General features: G+C 42.7%; 1 protein-coding gene across 1 annotated transcript in view; it reads left to right on the top strand.

The window, feature by feature from the left end:
- The window catches only part of OVCH2 (ovochymase 2), a gene marked incomplete at its 5' end in the record, with an annotated part of 68,260 nt that overhangs the window by 34,254 nt on the left and 12,953 nt on the right, over positions 1-21,053 (top strand). Inside the window, 11 exons of the mRNA XM_081945778.1 lie at positions 43-134; positions 443-615; positions 1,676-1,771; positions 2,601-2,752; positions 4,607-4,802; positions 8,758-8,781; positions 12,704-12,794; positions 14,894-15,027; positions 15,316-15,456; positions 16,304-16,434; positions 18,778-18,871. Of these exons, the coding sequence (XP_081801904.1) occupies positions 43-134; positions 443-615; positions 1,676-1,771; positions 2,601-2,752; positions 4,607-4,802; positions 8,758-8,781; positions 12,704-12,794; positions 14,894-15,027; positions 15,316-15,456; positions 16,304-16,434; positions 18,778-18,871 (1,324 nt within the window). The remainder of the gene's footprint in view (positions 1-42; positions 135-442; positions 616-1,675; positions 1,772-2,600; positions 2,753-4,606; positions 4,803-8,757; positions 8,782-12,703; positions 12,795-14,893; positions 15,028-15,315; positions 15,457-16,303; positions 16,435-18,777; positions 18,872-21,053) is intronic.

Below are 21,053 nucleotides of genomic sequence, written 5' to 3'. Positions count from 1 at the left end.
GGTGTTCATTTCCTAAAGTGGTATGTGCTCTCTGTGATACAGGTTTCCTTGAAAAGAGATAATCACCACTTCTGTGGAGGAACCCTTGTTTCCACTCAGTGGGTAATCACAGCAGCTCACTGTGTTGTAAGCAGGTACAAGCAGGCAATTCAACTGGAATATTTCATTTTTTTCTTTTTAATAAATGTACAGACATTTCTAAAATTCTATTTTCACTTTGTCATTATGGTATAGATTAATGAAGAAAAAATTAATTTCAACAGCTGTAGAATCAGGCTGCAGCATAACAAAATTGACAAAAGTGAAGGGGTCTGAGTACTTTCTGAATGCACTGTAGATATAGATAGACAAAATCTCTGCCTAAAATAAGATTAGTTAGCTAGTTAGTTTTGAGAAACTAATCTTCAGTTTTTACCAATTATAACTCTCCACTGTACTGTAGATCACTGCTCCGTTTGCTGACCGTCACTGCTGGAGAACATGATTTGAGTTTGAAAGATGAGGAAGAGCAGACCCTCCGTGTCAAACACATAATTAAGCACCCCAAATTTAATAGGAAGAAACCAATGGATTACGATATTGCTCTTCTAAAAATGGATGGTCACTTCAAATATGGTAATATCCTAATTTTAGATGATCCCCATGTTTACATATGTGTGCATGTGCATGTGTGCATATCTGAGTCATCACATAAAAATGTGGTATTCAAAGGAAAATAATTTACTGTACAATCTAATTGAGAGGAGATCAACCCTGACTGCTCTTTAGAAGGCCAGATCCTGAAGATGAAACTCAAATACTTTGGCCACCTAATGAGAAGGAAGGACTCACTGGAGAAGAGCCTAATGCTGGGAAAGATTGACAGCAAAAGAAGAAGGGGACAACCAGAGAATAAAGTGGCTGGATGGAGTCACCGAAGCAGTGGGTGTGGTGGACTCTGGTGGATGGTAGAGGACAGGAAGGCCTGGAGGAACGTTGTCCATGGGGTCACGATGGGTCAGACATGACTTTGCAGCTAATACTACTAACAATCTAATACTACTCTCTATAGGACGTTTAGGCACATAGTAGGTTGTATCAGGAATCAGTACCCTTACATAGCTTGATTCCCAAGAAGTCTCATGATTATGTTCCACTAGCACAGTATGTACTTTCTTTTTTTACTCTGCCTTCACCACCTACAGTGCAGCTATGAACAGAGCACTATGTTAATTGCTTTCTGGACAAGGAAAGATGTGGGTGATTTAGAGGCAAAAGATTAAGTGTGGGTGATGAAAAGATGCATCCTGAGGGGAAGGTAAGGCCCTAGTTGTCCACCCAAAAGCTTGTGCCTGACTTGTTTATCATTAGATGATCATACAAAATCAGGTACTTTTACACAACTCCATGGAAAGAACACAACAAATTTAAAAATTTGGGTGTAACAGTTAGGAAACACAGAGACATCTAATATTGGATTTTATTTTGGTGTTCGTTTTGGAACAGAATTGTATTTCCATTTCATAGTGTTAAATTATATTTGATACTTATACTTTAACTTTTGTAGAAATCACTTTCTATACTGGGTCTTTTGATACCTACCAAGGCATCGGAAACTGTCATTGAGACATGAGCCATATTAACATTATTCATTCAATAATGTGTAATCAGAACTTTGATCTTTTTTTAATGCTAGGTGCAGCAGTATGGCCAGTATGTCTTCCTGGCCCACGTGAAAAGTTTGACCCAGGATATATATGTGTCACCTGTGGTTGGGGTCGTTTAAGAGAAAGTAAGGAATTAATGATATATATTTGAGCACATTTCATGCTTTCAAAGGGAGTTATTATTAAATAACTGATAGCACACATACACAAATCTACATTATTAAGTGTAGATTTATGTATGTGTGCTATCAGTTCTCTCTCTCTCCCCCTCTCCCCTTTACCTCCCCCCCCCACGGGAAGCCAAGGTGGGAGGCAAACAATGAAAATGAATAATGCTAAAATGAAAGCGGGGAGGCAATGACAATAAATGCAGCTAAGAAGTTTTGGCGAAGTGTGTTTTCTGTCTATGCTCAATACTATTTTCAGTCCCAAAATAAATTCAGCTTTGGTTCTAGTGCATTCTAAAGCTAAATTTCCACGGATATAAGCAAATATTAGAAATTGCGGTAGAGATATTCAGAAACATCTGCTTATTACTCTGTTGCTTAATTTATGAAAATGATTGCATGTATCCAATGATGTTCAATGATGTCACATATTTCAGCATTCAGATGAACATCCTTTCATCTAGGGCTAGAAATTCTGCTTTCAATGGTGATCCCATTTAACACATAGTTGGAAAACTGTTGGCTTCACATTGAAGTCTTTCACCATTTCAATTCATGCTTGAATGTTTTGGGGAGGGGAAAAAATGGCACAATACACATGAAGTACTCGGAGGGCTAGTGGTCCAGTCCCTGGAACACCAGTTTAAAAAAAGGATCAGGGAGTAAACAAAGATCTTGGCTTGAGACTCCTGGCACCTATGTACAATCCTAAGCTTGATGGAATATGACGATATGACAACTTGTGATGCAACTGCTATGCAACTTCCTAAGGTTTTTTTTTTTCCAGATGGGATCCTCCCTGACATTCTGCATGAAGTCCAATTGCCCATCTTAGACCAGACTCAATGTTCTGTAATCTTGACAACTCTAAGGAGGCCTATTCAGAGTCACACTATAATGTGTGCTGGATTTCCAGATGGAGGAAAAGATGCTTGCCAGGTTGGTCGATTATATCAGTAGGTTTATTAAGGAGAATGCAGTGGTGGTGGTGATGATGATGATGGTATTGGTGGTAATGATATCGTTGTTGTGGATGATGATGATGACGATGATGATGATGATGATGATGATGAAGAAGAAGAAGAAACACAGTACTGTAGTAAAATACTATAGTAGTTTTAGGTCCATTTTGGGACTTTTAGAAAAATTCCAAAGGAAACTTTTAGGAGGAAAAGCCATGGCTCATTAATAAAAGATTTCAGGTTCATTCCCAGGTGGAAATTCAAAGCAAGGCTGTTTGATTAGCCACTGAAGAGTACGTAGTCAGCCCTGAGCTAGAAAAAGCAGATACCTGACTTGGTAGAAGGTAGCTTTTATTAGGGCATTTAAAATTGGTAAGAAATGTGAATAAGCACAATCTATTTTAGTCTTCGCAGGTGGACAGTCATTCTGGTGTATTGTAGTGCAAATGATAATAATGCTTCAATGACTCAGCTTTTTTCAGTTTCACGGGAAGATAATCTCTTGATGGTAGCTATTGTAGCCAGTCATTTTCAGCCTTTCTGCCTTCTGGGAGGGAATAGTGGGAACCACTGAATAATACTTTTACATGTACTATCAAAGCCCCAAACAAGATAAAAGATTTTGGGGAATAATTTATGATGTTCCACCTTTATTCAGAGATCAACATTCATGCTTTCATAATAATAACTTTGCCAGCCTATTTAAAATTTCTAGATGTGCCATAAGATATCGAGAACTTACAGGATGAAGAGCGTCCAGAACAAATGTAAATTACAGTTTCAAAGTACAGACAGTCCTCGACTTACAACAGTTCATTTAGTCACCCTTCAAAATGACAACGGCACTGAAAAATGTGGATGGTGACTTTCCCCCCACAGTTACAACCTTTGCAGCATCCCCACGATCAAATAATCAAAATTCAGATGCTTGGTAACAGGTTCATATTTAGGACCGTTGCTTGTCCCATGGTCATGGGATCACCTTTTGTGACCTTCTGACAAGCAAAGTCATGAGGCAGGCAGATTCACTTAACAACCGGGTTACTCACTTATCAACTGCAGCAATTCACTTAATAACTGTGGCAGGAAACATTGTAAAATGGGGTAAAACTCACTTAACAAATTTTCCACTTAACAACAGAAATGTTGGGCTCAAATGTAGTAGTAAGTCGAGGACTATCTTTACTGAAACTCAGATTTCCATAGGCCAAGCTAGAGGGAGGTTTGTAGCTGGGATGTTGATAGAACTCAAAAGCAATGGTGGCCAGTAGTACTGTAGAGTCATGCATAGGACAGGGATGCAATATGCATTTTTGATGAATGGAGAAGCATCCTTGAACAATTAAGAGAGAATAGGTTCCTCACAGTCATAGCTCTACATATTGGCCACATCTACACATTTCTAAAAAACCAAATTTCAAAGCAGCTCACTCCTATCCTTACAGGACATATTATTCAAGCAGTAGGATCCAATGGTTTAGCTATTCTTCTTTAATCCACAGTCCTGTAATTTTTATTGCAAACTTAGTGAAGGCATCAAAAAGGCATCCATTCACTGATAAAGACCGACCAATTATATTTTTCTCACCTCAACTGGATCTCACATGGATTCTACTCCCTTGCCAGGGTCAACTTTTCGGTGAAGTCTTTAATTTATTCCCTAGGAAATACTGCCTGTTTTATGAAACTTTATCACATGGCCTGGCTGGAATGAGCTGTCCCACCAGTTTGCAAAAAAGAGAGTATGCGTAAGATCCAATAACTAAAGAACTTCATGAGTTGTTTGAGATGTGCCTCCTTTTGGAACAAAAAAAAAATGTTTCTCCTGCAGGGGGATTCTGGAGGCTCACTTGTGTGCCAACGAGAGCATGGTTCTTGGACCCTGATTGGAGTGACTTCATGGGGCATAGGATGTGCTCGAAGCTGGATTTATAATCTGCAAAGGAAGTATGACAAAAGAGGAACTCCAGGAGTTTTTACAGATCTGACCAAGGTGCTCCCTTGGATTCAGCAGCATATAGATGCAGGTAGTAACAAAATATCACCAATACTGTGATTTATCTCATTATTAACATCAACTAGCATGACATTGACAATAGTATTTTACCTGTTTAGAATTTATGACTTGCATAAAAAGTAGAAACTTACTCCCCTTGCAAAACTCCTTCCCCCCTCCGCACCTATGTTTAACCAATTTTTTATGTCTGTCTTTTGAGGGACTCTTTCTCAGCCCTTGTCAGCCTTGAGGGTTTAACGAGATAGGAATCACAACCAGATAAGCTAAGTCTACTTTATTTTAAAGCTACATTGACAGAATCTTGCAAATATGAGAAAATATAAAACTCCTTGCCCCTGTTTCCTTTTCAGCCTAAGAAACTAGGGAGGGTCTCTTCTGAGCCCCTCGCCCCATCCACCATGTAGTTGCAGGCAGAGGTGGGCTGCTGGGGATTCTCATGGGTTCGGGCGATCCTCTAGCTAGGATGCTGCCCAGTTTGGCAAATTCCCAAATGCCACCCCTGGCTGGCCCTGACCCCCTGCCATGCCCCTCCCACCCCTCCCCTCCCAGGAGTCTCCATGGGGCCCGTTCATCATTCCAGGTAAGTGCAGGGCGCGCACAGAGGCTTGAGGATGGGGGGAAACGAGCCTACTGGAAGGTCCAGAAGTCTGGAAACGCACCTGTTTCAGGCCTCTGGAGGACCTCTGGAGCCCGGGGGAAGCAATTTTCACCCTCCCGGAGGCTCAAAAAAAGCCTCCAGAGCCTGGGGAAAGCAAAAAAATGCACTCCCCCCCCACTGTGGGGCAGGAGGCCAACTAGGCCACACCCACCATGGCCAAATCCACCCAGCAACAGGGCAGCAAACCTGTTGCTGCAATTTTGAAGCCCACCCCTGGTTGCAGGTCATGCTGTCTCTTATCTAACCATTGCCTTGGGAGTGTCTGCTGACTCATTCTCCAAAGGTTTTCTCATCACATTACTTGACAAAAATGTTGAAAGTTGGTGCCTAGCTCTGTTGTGTTATTATTTTATGTTATGTTTTATGCTTACTGGGTTATAATGTCAGGCTACATCTGGTTTTACATGAACAAAGTCTGCTTCAGAAACTATGTTTTTCTTTGTTCTGCCTTCTCTGCTTTAGTCAGATGTGTACCAGAAGGTGGCGGGCTTTCTTTCACCACATTAGACCAGATTTGGAGGAATGTTCATTGCGAGGAGAAAGATTTGTCTTGATAAAGTGTAATTAGAAGGCTTGTGGCTTTCCAAAAGTCACTGAATTACAACCTTCAGCAGCTCCAACTATTATAACTTTTGACATTTGTAGTTTAGCAACATGTAGAAAGCCATGAGTTCCTTACTTGTGCATTAGTGAATGCCATTCCGTTGGTATGCACTGGCAAAATTGGCAATGTTCATTCAAATGCAAGGACATTGGGCGAGAAAAAGAAGTCAGAATCTGGATATGGTCAGAGGTGGTATTCAGCAGGTTCTGATCCGTTCTGGAGAACTGGTAGCAAAAAATTTGAGTAGTTCGGAATATCGGTAAATACCACCTTTAACTGGTCCTGCCCCCATCTATTCTCTGCCTTCCGAGTCCCACTGGGAGGGAATGGGGATTTTGCAGTAACCTTCCCCTAGAGTGGGAAGGGAATAGAGATTTTACAGCCATGCCCACAGAACTGGATGTGGTATACATGTAACATTTTTTCATTTTGTTTTATTATACGGCAAAGTTTATGTACATGAAATGGTTCCAAGCTTGTTCTCCTAATCTCTTTGTTTTAAGAGACTAGTTACGCATTATGGGAAGGTAATGTGGGAGGCTCTTTGTTGGTAGCGATGGAAGGCGACTTTTGCACTGCACTGTTACAAATGTCATTGGCTTTATTTTATAGTAATATCAATGTTCAGCTTCAAACTCTTCCTAGCTAATAGTTCTATTTCAGTCAAATTCCAATTGGGACTGGACTTTCAGTCTCTAAACCAGTGTTTCTCAAAGTGGTCCGTACCGCCCCCTTGGGGGGCGTTAAAGAAGTGCAAGGGGGCGGTAGGAAGTTCCGCCTTACATGGGGGCGTTGAACGTACAGAAGGGGGCGTTGAACAAATTCTATTTATTACTTGTTCTGTGACTAGGCGGACTCACACAGCAGTCATTGCACACGGCACGCGGGCAAACCTGCAACACCGATCGTTGCTGTTCGAAACATGGCTTTCATACGAGCGAATGTGCACTTCCTTAGTCAGTCTTGGGTCTAACATTGCGTCCCCAGTAGCGCAAGGAATAGAAAATTCAATAAAATCCCATAGAATGCTGATCAAATTTCTATGATATCCTATTCAAATTTCTATGGCTGTGCTACTGGGGGTCTAGTGTTTGCCGCGCGCAGTGACTGCTGTGTGAGTCAGCCTCCTTTCACTGCGCCAGGAATAGAGGCTTCCCCAGTAGCACAAGGAATAGAAATTTCAATAGAATCTCATAGAAAGGTGATCAAATTTCTACGGTATTCTATTTAAATTTCTATGGCTGTGCTGTTGGGGTTGCTGGGTCTTCTTCCTAGAGTTTAGGCGTCCTTGGCACATCTAACGAGCGAAAATGCCAGTTTCGGATACGTCCTTCCTTCTGTCTGAACAGCCAATCACGTTACAGATCGTCATTTGTGTGTCAGACGTCGGAGATGCCCAGTAATTACTACCATAGAGTTATGAATAGAATTTCATCAAATTTCTGTGGTATTCTATTGATATTTCTATGAATATTTTTTTACTGGGATTTTTCAGAAATTTGAGTCATATACCTGGTGGAAAAAAGTCATAGAGTTATGAATAGATTTCCATAGAAATATTGTAAAATTCTATTGATAACTCTATGGCTTTTTCCACCGGGATGATGTTGTTAATCAACGGATTTTCAAATTAATTGTACTATCAGCCATCCTAAAATAAGGTGAGTGTTTGACCACCTCTATGGTCGTTCTAACCGTTAGAACTATTGTTATTGATATAGAATTTAAATAAATATTTCGTATAAGTCGATGTACAAGATTACAACATCCGTGCTTCAATATCTTGTTATAAATTAATAGAGTTCAGTCATAAAGCTGGCCTATTGTTTCTGGGGCTCGTAACATAAAAGCTAAGCTGCTTGCAAACTAGGATATAGCAAGCACTTGCAAACATTCCTGTAACATAAAACGTCTTTTCTTGCAACTGCTTGCATAGCCACACGCAAACGTAAAAAATGCAACCACTTGCTTTTGGCAATGTAACATAAACCTCCAATCCGCTTGCAAAGCCGTTCGCAAATTTGCATGCAGCTGGAGGGGCTTGCAAAGTCACCTTTCTATGATTCATCGATGAGAATGAAGAAAAAGCCATAGAGTTATCAATGGAATTTCCTAATACTTCTATGACATCATGTTCATAGATCTACCGGTGAAAAATTTATTTACATGTAATACATTTTGCAATTTAATACATTTTGTATATTATACAATTAAATAATCTTTAGGGGGCGGTGGCAAATCAAATTGTGTCTTAAGGGGGCGATGGTTACAAAAAGTTTGAGAAACACTGCTCTAAACAATGCAATCATTAAGCAAGTCATCATGTGACCAGACCTAATTTTATTACATTTTTTTCCACAGCCATTAAGCAAGTCAACAAGTCATTAAGTGAATCATGTGGTTGTTAAGTGAATCATATGATTCTTAAGCGAATTTTATGGTCGTAAAGTGAATTTGGCTTCCCCAATTGACAGTAACTGACAGTCATGTGACGGCAGGTTGCAAATCACTTTTTCCTAGACTATCTTTAAGCGAATGGTTGCAAGTCAAGCTTTGCCTGTATATACATTTTTTAACGGAAAGACAGAGATTTGGACCCAAAGAAATCTACATTTTGCTCTGCAAATTCACTGTGACATTTTTGATGCTTTATAAAAATGAAAAGTTTGTAACTAATCTATTTCATTCATTCCTTTTAAATAGATGTCAAAATGAAAAGTTCTGTAGGTGAGTATAAAGTTTTAAAATTTGAATATTTTTAATAACATCAATGTTTTATCCTCCACTTTATGCTTACATTCTCATCAGTGCAAAAATAAATGTGAAAAATGGATTTTTAAAAATATTTACATAATTTCTCAATTCAATAGTTTTTTGAGTTCAAAACTCAATTCTTGAGTTTTACTTTTAGCTTTACTAGCTGCTCACTGTTGCTGATTAATTCGCAAATACCTTGTACAGCATCATTTGGTAAGGAATTTCAGTGGATAAACTTTTCTATCCCTTGAAATTAATGTTAAGAACTGGCTTTATCTCTGAATTCATGTCTTCACTGCCTTTATAGATTGGTTAGTGAAATAATCTTTAAATATGGGAGCTATGCTGGCTTATTTGGACTCCAGAACTCCTTTTAAGCTATGGACCAAAAGGGACATGAAATGAAACAAGTCCTTAATTACTGGAGCTAAGCGGCTTTCCTCCTCTAATTCTACAAAATTGAATTTTACCCAAAGCATGATTACATTTTTATTTTTTGTTATCCCATTTGACAAGCATTGTATTAGGGCATCCCAGGTGACAAACTGTCTCTTGTCTTGTCTCTCACAATTGGCCAAGAGTAATATGGAAGAGTTGTAGCTGTGTAACACAACATATCTCTCCTGTAAAGGCTGAGTTCCTGCAAAGGTTCTCCAAACTTTTTTGAAAGTCCTGGATGTTAGATTGGGTAATGGATAGGCACACGCAGGCTTAACGGTATCAACAGCTCTTTATTAAGTACAACAAGTGAGAACAATCCAGCGAAGGTTGAGTCTGACAGCAGCCCTTTTATAGGGAGTTGTCAGACCCTTCGACCAATAGGATTAAACCTCTGTTCCCACCAGATCAGAGGTCCTTGGTGGAACCCACTGTAGTTACAGCAAGTATCTAGCACCCCTCCACTCTTGGATGGAACAATCCTACTGGTAACGAAGTCACGCAGGTAGGCGGGCTTTTGGGTAGCTCTGCCTGACCTGCGTGGTTCAGTAGGAGGGGTTTCCTTGGACAGGTCGGACGGATTTGTTTGTTCCACAGCTTCACTTGGTGGGAGCTCCTGGAACCTTTCACAGGCCGCGGCTGGAGCTTCTAGAGCCGGTTCGCTAGGAGCTCACTGCGGGCCTGCAACAAAACCAGATAAGTTTCCTGGTACCCTTGGGCTTGAGCTGGCCGTGGAAGAAGTGAGTGTTTGCTCTGTTTGGGTAGGATTTTGGCTAACTCATGCAGGAGTTACCCTGGTTGTCTAAAAGTGGAGTGGGAGAGGTGGCCACGGAGTTGGTCAATATGCCTTCTCCAATTCCTACCATCCTCGAGCTCTAGGAGGTAAGAGCGAGGGCCAGTGATGCCTATCACTGTGGCAGGAATCCACAGAGTTCCCCCGGCGTAGTTGTGGGCCTATATCGAATACCCTATGATAAAAGTCTGAATCTTGCTTGTGGAGTCTGGGGGCGATGAAGCAGAATAATTGGGGTGTAGCCGGTCTGAGTAGGACCTTAGCCGGCGACCCATGAGAAGCTTGGAGGGGCTTCTCCTTGTAGTGGCACTGGGTGTGATGTACTGAATTAGCAAATAGTGGTCAATCCGTGTTTGCCAATCTCCCGGGCCCATCCTAGAGAGGGCCTTTTTTTTTGCAAATCTCACCATTCTCTCCACCTGACCATTGGAGGCCGGATGGAATGGCGCGACCAGGGCATGCCTGATTCCCTGAGCTGCTAGGAAGGTCTCAAATTGCATGGCCGTGAATTGGGGCCCGTTGTCTGAGACCAAGACGTTGGGCAAGCCGTGCGTGGAGAAAAGTCTCCGTAGCACCTTGCCATAGTGGAGGTCATCAGGACAACCTCTAACCATTTCGAGTAGGCGTCCACAACTACGAGAAATGTCTGGCCATGAACTGGGCCAGCAAAGTCAATGTGCACCTAGACTATGGTGCTTGAGGTCGCTACCACTCCTTAGCTGGTGCCTCTGGGGTAGCTGGTCTGGATTCCTGGCACAGTGTGCAGGTAGCCACCCATTCTTCGATCTCCCTGTCCATGTTAGGCCACCACACGTAACTCCTAACCAAAGACTTCATCCTGACAATTCCAGGATGCCCTATGTGTAAACCCTCTAATGCTGCAATGCGTAATTTGGGTGGAACAATGACCTGGTCCCCCCACAGTAAACAGCCTTTAACAACAGACAGGTTATTTCTCTTATGATAATACATTTTGAAATCAGCCCCAACAGGCCCCTTGGGCCACCCCCTCCACACTCAGTTCAAAACCTGTTTGATCGTGGAGTCTCTGGCAGAGTGGCAGGCAACATCACTAAGCGAGACGGAACCAGTTTCTAAACAGTCAATGCGAAAGACTGGCGTATCGGGGGTAGAGTCTGCAAGTAGTTCATCGGTGCTCTCATTGACACCGGTCACTTCCAGCCCCAGGGCTTCGAACCAGTCAAGCCCCAGGAGGCTCCGCAGGTTTCCGCTGACCACCGTCACCGGGAGCTGGCTGCTGAAGTTGTTGAAGTTCACCCGGAAGGTGCCTCAGCCCACCATGAGGACTAGGTTCCCCTGGTAATCACGAAGGCGGGTGTCAGGGGTGTGTAGATGTTTTTTCTTCAGGCTAGGGATAGCCTGCTTCAGGGTAGACCATGGCATGATGGTCAGTGATGAGCCGGTGTCGATCTCCATGTCTCATGGAGAGCCCTTGATGAGAACTATGACCTTCAGCTTCTTTGACCACCTTGTGCAGGCTTGGCCGATTGAGATGTGATGGGTAACTCTGTTGTCATCCTCTGAGCGCTGGGGTGGTGGCCGCCATGCCCCTTGGTTGAGCCTCTGCTGGTGGTTAGGTCGGCTTTGTGGCTGCCAGGTCGTTGGGGGAGCTTGCTTCAGCAAACCTTGGCGATGTGCCCCTTTCGCTCGCAGCGCTGGCAGATAGCATCACGGAGATGGCAAAACGATCTGGCATGGTCTCCTCCACAGCTAGAACAAGGCGGGAGACATGGTTTGAATTTGTGCGCCAGCTGGGCATGGCTACTACGCATGCGGCAGCTGTCATCTTCTTCGCCTTCTGAGCTCTCGGCCTCTGCAGCCTTGCGATGTGAGCATGCGCTCTTCCGCGTGTCCTGTGAAGCGCCCTGGCGCTGCAGGGTTTCTGCAGACATAGCGGACGATTCTGATGCTCTGGCTTCATCCAAGGCAATTTGCAGAGTGAGGTCAGATGTGGCAAGTAACCTCCTCTGTAAGATAATGTCCCACACGCCACAAATTATCCGGTCCAGAATCAGCTCATTCAGGACTTGGAATTCGCAGTATGTGGCGGCCTTCCGAAGTGTCACAACATACTCATTTATCGACTCGCCCTCTTTCTGGTTCCTGATGTTAAACTCATGCCGGCGAATGTGCTTGGACGGCATGGGGGCATAGTGGGTCCTCAACATCTGCTGGAGCATGGCCTAGGCGACTGATTGTAGTGGCGTCGGCTCAGAGAGGTCTTTCAATGTCTTGAACACTTCCCAGCCGCAGTACTCGAGGAACATGTTCTTCTTGCGGCCTTCAGAAAGGCCCATGAGGTTGTTTGCCTCGAGGAAGCAGTCAAATCGTAGCATGTACGAGTCCCAGTGCTCGGTGACTGGGTCATATGGACTCGGTGGGGCGTGCATGGCCATTTTGTGTTCAGAGGGTGTTTTGAGTTTGCTGCTAACCCTAACCCTAAGTAAGAAAAAGTAAGGAATATAATCTATCAGATGTGTTGGATGTCAATTTTCAAATTTCAAAATTCCTAGCAATGATTATGCTGGCTAGAGATTTTAGAATTTGAACTCTTGAGGACTGCAACAAAAATAAAAAATGAATAAGTATTCAGTTTAATTGGAGAGTTCCATCATAACATATTATATATTCACAATACAGCATCGTGTAACATTCAAGATGGTGCACTTTCTGGCAGTGAAGGAAAATTGGTTTTTCCCGAATTCCCAAAGCCTTTTTATCAAGATAATCAGTAAGTAGTTAAACTACACATATTTATTTATTTGCCATTTTCTAGGCTCAATTACCCTGGATTATTGCATACAGAGACCTTCTCAATTCATACTCTATTGTAGTGTGAAAAATGGTCATAAGCAGAGGTGAAATCCAGCAGGTTCTGACAAGTTCTGGAGAACTGGTAGCGGAAATTTGAGTAGTTCAGAGAACCAGCAAATGCCACCTGTGTCTGGCCCCAGAGTGGGATGGGAATGGAAATTTTGCAGTATCCTTCCCCTGCCATGCCCACCAAGCCACACTGACCAAGCCACACCATGCCCACCAAGCTACGCCCACAGAACCGGTAGTAAAAAAAAAAATGAATTTCACCACTGGCCGTAAGTCACATTTTTCAGTGCTTTGGTAACTTCAAACAGTCCCTAACCAAATAGTTGTAAGTCAAGGATTACCTGTATATCTAACTAGAATTCTTAATTATGTAAACCCTAACAGAATGATCAAATTCAGAAGATTAAAAGTATGATTTCATTAATACAATATATTAAGGGCATTTTCTCATGGCCATACTAATCTTCATTCTTTTAATCTTTAATTTGGCAAAATCAATAAAAAAAATAGTGCCAGAATAATTTCTGGTGCCTGAAACCCTAGCCATATTCTCCCTTAGAACATGCTACAGGAGATCAGCACTGTCCTTATAGATTTAATGCAGAATAAGTTACGTAAGTAAAATGGATAATGGATTCCCATAGCTTCACTTCTCCAACTGAGCACCAGTGGAAAGAGGAAAAACTTCTAGTGGGAAAAACTTCTGACAACTGCTCTTCATAATCTGGAATGGTGCTGGAGTTGAGGATAAAGCGAGTTTTGAAAGATAGGGGGGGGGGGAATTGTTCACATTTGTTACATCTTCATGCAAGTCTTTTGCATGGATTTACTCAAAGGGACCCAACTACCAATTAATTGCCAAAATATTTTGAGAACCTAAAGGTATGACATTTTGAAATGGTTAGTGAGGCATCTTCCAGCTATGGTGAGCAAGATGCGAGGGTGATCTCTAAACGTTAATGTGCTTTATTGGTATTATATGAACCAAATATTATGATTTGTAAATAATGGGCTTGAGTTTATGCAAACTGCGCTGATTGTAATTTATCAGCTAAGCTTTGGCTAAGCAAATGTGGCTTAATGTGATAAGTAATGTTTGTGTAGTGGGCTATTCAGTAAATAAAGCAAGCAATGAACCTTCTTTTAAAAATGTATTATGTGACTATAACTTTTGTATATCTCTGATAGCACTAGACATTCACTAGACACTATGCATGTTCCATAACATTCACATTATATTTTATTAGTCTGTGAAATTTTTCTTAGGCTGTTTGAATTAGGTTTTAACACAGGAAAATCTAAAATCTCACTGGGTTTTGTTAGAGATCTAAAATTATTATTATGTGTGCATGGGGCAGTGGTGGGTTTCAACATTTTTTAGAACCTCTTCTGTAGGTGTGGCTTGCTTTGTGGGAGTGGCTTGCCAGCCATGTGACTGGATGGGAGTGGCTTGCTGGCCATGTGAATGAGTGGGAGTGGCTTGGCAGTCATGTGACTGGATGGGTGTGGCCAACTTGTAAAATGTGGTGAAACTCATTTAACAACACTCTTGCTTAGCAACCAAAATGTTGGCTCAGAAACTCTGGCATTTGAAGCACGCAAGTCTTAAAGCTGTCAAGTTACAAGACCTTTGCAGCCCTAACCCTTTAGAAAAAAAAACCCAGGAGTGTTCAAACTTGACAGCTTTAAGACTTGTGGACTTCAACTCCCAGAATTCCTCCCCTCGCTCTTCATCTTGATGATGTGCGGACGGGCAGGGGAAGGGAGCTGGAACCGGTTCTAAACGGCACTGCAGATTTGTGGAACCTCTTCTGTAGAAGAGGTTAGAACTGGCAGGAACCCACCCTGGCATCGGGGGAGTGTTAAGTGCATTTAACTGGATTTCAATATAATATGCATGGGAGGGTGGAAGAAACACACTTTTGTTTTATCTATGATTTTGTGCACCTGTGCTTAATTAATAGTTTAATTTTCAATTAGAAATCACTCCATGTTTTCTCAATGTAGGCTCTGCATTTGGACTTTATCTGTTCCAGAAGGGAGGCATATAGTGTTGAATTTTTCTCACTTTGATGTGGAACCAGATGAATTCTGTGACTATGATTCTTTGTCAGTTATTTCTATGGATGATAGACTCATTGGTAAGTTTCTTCTTCAAAATATATTGCCACAAGCTGGCTTCTAATTAAAAACAGAAGTTTCTGCTATTGTTGACATTCATTTGACAATCAAAACAACCTCCTACTCAAAAGTCAGCATTACTTGACACTATATTGAACTGAACAGCCACTTACTACCTGCAATTTATTTTTACAATTTATTTTTTAAATTAATGCCTGAAAGTTGCAAGGATGAATGTGCGACCCTAATAATAATAACCACCAGGTCTATGAGTATCACTATCTTCATTTCTACATTTTGCCGGTTAGGAAAATTGTGTGGAATGGACCTACCACTGCCTATTTTGATTGGTTCAAACAGCGTAAGATTGAAATTTGTCTCCGATAACAAGGAAGAAGGAACTGGATTTAGCATGACATACCGAGCTATTAAGCCAGCTAGTTTTCTAGGTAAATATTTATGCTCTTGATCAATCCATTGTGCATATTCAGATTATTCTTGATTTGAGATACTGCATAATCAATATAAGAATACATCACAAAGAGCAGAATGGCATTTTGGAGCCTCACCTACACTGCATTCATCTCTCTTTCCTTCCCTTTCAAGAGAGAAATGAGGTCTTTTATGGTTCTGAACTTCTGAATGCCTGAACTTCATGAAGAAGTGCCAAGTTCTTTGAGGAATAACCTAAGCTATCACAAGGCAGGATGGAATTCAGATATGAATTGACTTTATATATACCGTGTTTCCCCGAAAATAAGACAGGATCTTATTTTCTTTTCACTCCCAAAATAAGCACTTGGCCTTATTTTCGGGAAGGTCTTATTATTTTTGAGGTGCAGGAGGCGGTGAACGTGGTCACCTCATGGGTGCTGCTGTGTTGCAATATTTTCGGGGAGGGCTTATTTTCAAGGGAGGGTTTATTTTAGTGCATGCACTCAAAAGCCCAATTGGGCTTATTATCTGGGGAAGTCTTATTTTCAGGGAAACAGGGTGCTAAGATGTTTACACTCAAGAACTGAGCAGTTTCTGATACAAATGAACCGATCCACATCAACTTTAGAACTGCCCACTCTCACAACAGAGATACTATCACAAGCAACTCCAAACTATCTATCAAATATATTCTTACACCATTTGTAGTAACATTATTCCTTTGAAAACAGTTTTCATTCATCACCTAAGTAATACTTCTTTCCCTCTAAATGGGATATTTCATAGTGTAATAGGGCAACACAACCTTGTAAATGTTTGAAACAACTTATTTATTTTGAAGAAATTTTGGGTTCCTTTTAGATTCTGGCTGTGGATCTCTAGCAGTTCTCTTTGAAGAAGGAACAGTGCAAAGCATGCACTATCCAGAAGCATATAATAACCTGGCAGAATGCCAATGGATTGTTCATGCTCCAGTGAATCAAGTTGTTAAGGTATAAGTCACATGCATAAAATATTTATTTCAATCAAAATGTATACATATTTGATTTGGTTCAAATGTTCGAAGTTGCACTTCGCTACTTATTCTGTTCGTGAATTTGATTTCATATATATTATTCTGTGTTTATAATATATACTTTTTCTAATATGGAACAGTGACGTGCGGTGAGGGTTATGGCTGGGGAGGCTGGTGACGTCATCAGGAAGGCGGGGAATGGGACCACGTGTGCAGACCACGTGTGCAGACCACGTGTGCAGACCACGTGGTCTCGTTCTCCGCCTTCCTGAGTGAACATTAAGGGGACCGCGGCATAGCATTACTTCCTCCACCGGCACCAGTCCCTTTCACCCCGCTCAAGCCTTGCCGCCTGCAGCCACCGCCCGCCCTCGCTGCTCCTTTCGTTGCTTGCCCGCCCGCCTCTAAGGCACGCCAAAGCCTCCTTCGTCCCCCCCCAGCGCACGCCCTTTTTATTTCCCGCGACACCCCCCCCCATTTCGGGAAAGCTTTCCCCATTGCCTGGGGGGTGAGGGGGGCGGCTCCTCTCCCCCCACTCCCTCCGTCCCTGCCTCTCTCCTCAGCCCCAAAGCTCCGTCCGCGCGACTCACTTCCAAGGCGATGGCTGCTCCATCCCGCTCCGGCTCTGGAAGCAACCGAAGATCAGGCTGCGTAGCTCGCTCGCTCGCCGGACTGCTTCGGCGCCATTCTGGCTACCTTCGTCCATCCGCACCCGGGAGATGCGGAAGCAGTCCGGTGGACGAGTGACCGAAGATCTCGCTGCCTCGCTCGCTGCCTCGCTCGCTCGCTCGCCGGACTGCTTCGGCGCCATTCTGGCTCCCTTCGTCCATCCGCGCCCGGGAGACGCGGAGGGAGAAATGTTGTCGGCGCCTCCAGATGACGAACCAGTCACTTGCTTTCGTCATCGGGAGGCCGATAACATTTCTGCCTCCATGTCTCCCCGGCGCGGATGGACGAAGGTAGCCAGAATGGCGCCGAAGCAGTCCGGCGAGCGAGCGAGCGAGGCAGCGAGATCTTCGGTCACTCGTCCACCGGACTGCTTCCGCATCTCCCGGGCGCGGATGGACGAAGGTAGCCAGAATGGCGCCGAAGCAGTCCGGTGAGCGAGCGAGCGAGGCAGCGAGATCTTCGGTCACTCGTCCACCGGACTGCTTCCGCATCTCCCGGGCGCGGATGGATGAAGGTAGCCAGAATGGCGCCGAAGCAGTCCGGCGAGCGAGCGAGCGAGGCAGCGAGATCTTCGGTCACTCGTCCACCGGACTGCTTCCGCATCTCCCGGGCGCGGATGGACGAAGGTAGCCAGAATGGCGCCGAAGCAGTCCGGCGAGCGAGCGAGCGAGGCAGCGAGATCTTCGGTCACTCGTCCACCGGACTGCTTCCGCATCTCCCGGGCGCGGATGGACGAAGGTAGCCAGAATGGCGCCGAAGCAGTCCGGCGAGCGAGTGACCGAAGATCTCGCTGCCTCGCTCGCTCGCTCGCCGGACTGCTTCGGCGCCATTCTGGCTACCTTCATCCATCCGCGCCCGGGAGATGCGGAAGCAGTCCGGTGGACGAGTGACCGAAGATCTCGCTGCCTCGCTCGCTCGCTCGCCGGACTGCTTCGGCGCCCGGGAGACGTGGAGGCAGAAATGTTGTCGGCCTCCCGATGACGAAAGCAAGCGACTGGTTCGTCATCCGGAGGCGCCGACAACATTGCTCCCTCCGCGTCTCCCGGGCGCGGCCGGACGGATGTATATAATATTATATATAGTATATAATATTATATACTATTATTCCATGAAGAGAGGTGAGGCCCTGCCTCCCCTGCCTCTACTGACCGCACGTCACTGATATGGAATCTAACATTTTTAGTACTGAGCCTGACTATCTTCAGCTTGGCTTTTATCCTATGTCCCTGTCATTCTGATTATATCCCACAAATAAATGTTTTGTTTTTATTTCAATCCTGATTGCTGAAAGTTTAAAACTTTGGGCCACATGAGTATATTGCTATTCTCATTTTGAGATTTGCCAATATATTCAATAGCAGTAAACTAAACGCTGGGTCTTTTTTTGAATTAAACATTTGTAAAATGAAATTTTTAATATTTTAAGGATGTGAAACCTCATCTTCTGCATATTTCTTGGGAAGAGGGTAATAATATTGGTTTGTGCTTTTTTGAATGAAGTTTTTCTTAAGCATTATGCTGGATCAATGGTTTAACTGTTTGGTAGCCGTAAGATCTGTAAGAATAAGAAAAGAAAAACATATTTATTTAAAAATCAAATTCCTTTGTTTGGGATGAATTTCAGTTCTTCCCTGTTTTTATTTTTCTGAAGCTCTCCTATGAACACTTTGAACTGGAAGACAATGAAGATTGCAGTTATGATTCAGTGACAATCTATGAAAATGTTGCAAAGGAGAAAGAAATAGGTCTGTTATATTCCTCTCTGAATTGTGGGTTGATTCAGTTCTAATGGTTCTTTTGAATGTGAACTAAATTAACTGAATTAAGAATGCTGGTATAGTTGATTGGCTTTTGTAGCTGCAAGATGCATGGTTTCCTATTTACCTTTGCTTGAGGTTTTCTACCATATTGGTGCTTATCTCTTATACATAATCTGAGTCCATCATCTGTACTACTGTAATAATAAATACTGCAGAATCTTATATGGCACTATTTTGTACATTATGAGATAATGCATGTGAAGTATCCTCTAGTAATACTATATAAAATACAGACATTGTTAGTCTTGCATGTTAGTCTCAAATTTGGGACCTGTAGTAAATAAATTGGATAGTATGGCTGAAATAATGTATGTGTATATGTACACACATTATTATTTTTATTATAATTATTATTATTGTTGTTGTTGTTATACGATTGTATCACAGCGGCCAGTTGTTTCGCCGGATTTGGCATTGATTACTAGTTGGGCCTCACCCAGGGGCCTAGGATGTCGTAACGTATTTTCGTAATATACGTGCGGATCCAAGCAGTGCAGCTTTTTGCATTTGACTGGTGGTGATTTTGTCAAGTTTTAACTGTTTTAAATGTAATTCCAGTGCTTTTGGAATAGCACCCAGTGTGCCGATTACCACTGGAATTACCACTGCTGGTTTGTGCCATAATCGTTGAATTTTAATTTTTAGGTCCTGGTATTTCACGATTTTTTCATGTTCCTTCTCGTCGACCCTGCTATCACCTGGTATTGCGATGTCTATGATTGTAACCTTATTTTTCTCAACCAGTGTGATGTCAGGTGTGTTATGCGCCAGTATTTTGTCCGTTTGTATACGAAAATCCCATAGGATCTTGACCATCTGATTTTTGGTGACTTTTTCAGGCTTATGTTCCCACCAGTTTGTTGTTGTTTTAATATTATAATTTTTGCACAAATTCCAGTGGATCATTTGTGCTACTGAATTGTGCCGCAATTTATAATCAGTCTGCGTGGTTTTTTTACAGCAGCTGAGCTGAGCATGTGGTCAACAGTTTCATCAACTTCTTTGCAGAGTCTGCATTTGGCATCATCAGAGGATTTTTCGATTTTGGCCTTAATGGCATTTGTTTGGATAGCTTGCTCTTGCACAGCCAGGATTAGTGACTCTATTTCTTTCTTTAATGGACCTGTTGTTAACCATAACCAAGTTTTTTCACTGTCCACTTTATCTTTTATTCTTTCCAGAAATTGACCATTCAATGCTTTGTTCTGCCAACTTTCCATTCTTGATTTTATCACATCTTTTTTTTGTATTCTTGTTTCGTCAGAACAAAACAGAATTATTATTATTATTATTATTATTATTATTATTATTATTATTATTATTATTATTATTATTATTATTATTATTATTATTATTATTATTATTATTATTTAGCAATAGCACTTAGACTCGTATACCGCTTCATAGTGCTTTACAGCCCACTCTAAGCGGTTTACAGAGTCAACCTATTGCCCCCAACAATCTGGGTCGTCATTTTACCCACCTCGGAAGGATGGAAGGCTGAGTCAACCTTGAGCCAGTGAGATTTGAACTGCCGAACTGCACCTAGCAGTTACATATACAGCATAGATCCACTGCTAGATCTCTTGTATCATAGATCCAGATTCAGAAATTGTGTCTGCATACATACATCTATACAAAGTAATTTATCTGTCCCTCTCCCCTATTTGCAAAGCTTAAGATCAAGATAATTATAACTTGATTACTTTATAGAGTTGGTTGTGCCCTTGGGTAATACCTGCAGTTTTGCAAAGGCTAAGAGGGGGTGGAAACATCAAAAGAGAATAGCAAAGGGCACCAAAGATGCTTCTATAAAAGCATAGGCATGACTTGACAGGCAGAAGTGGGTTGCTACCAGTTCACACCGGTTCGGGCAAACTGGTAGTGGTATGTTGGCCTGGGTAGCAGAACTGGCAGCGACCCAGGCTGGCCATGCCTCTGAACTGGTTCCTTGGTCACCGTTGATGGCATGTTTTTTTGTCCTTTTTAAATGTCCTGCGCATGTGCAGACCTATTTACAGGCAAGTGCGCAGGCGCACGAAGGAACCGGCAGTAACGTGGGCAGCAACCCACCCCTGTTGACAGGTGACTTTATACATTAGAGGGG

The sequence above is a fragment of the Natrix helvetica genome (genome assembly GCF_964273705.1).
Source record: "Natrix helvetica genome assembly, chromosome: 1".
Lineage (NCBI taxonomy): Eukaryota > Metazoa > Chordata > Lepidosauria > Squamata > Natricidae > Natrix > Natrix helvetica.
The sequence above is the reverse complement of the archived record's forward strand: the minus strand, read 5'-3'. Positions and strand labels throughout refer to the sequence as shown.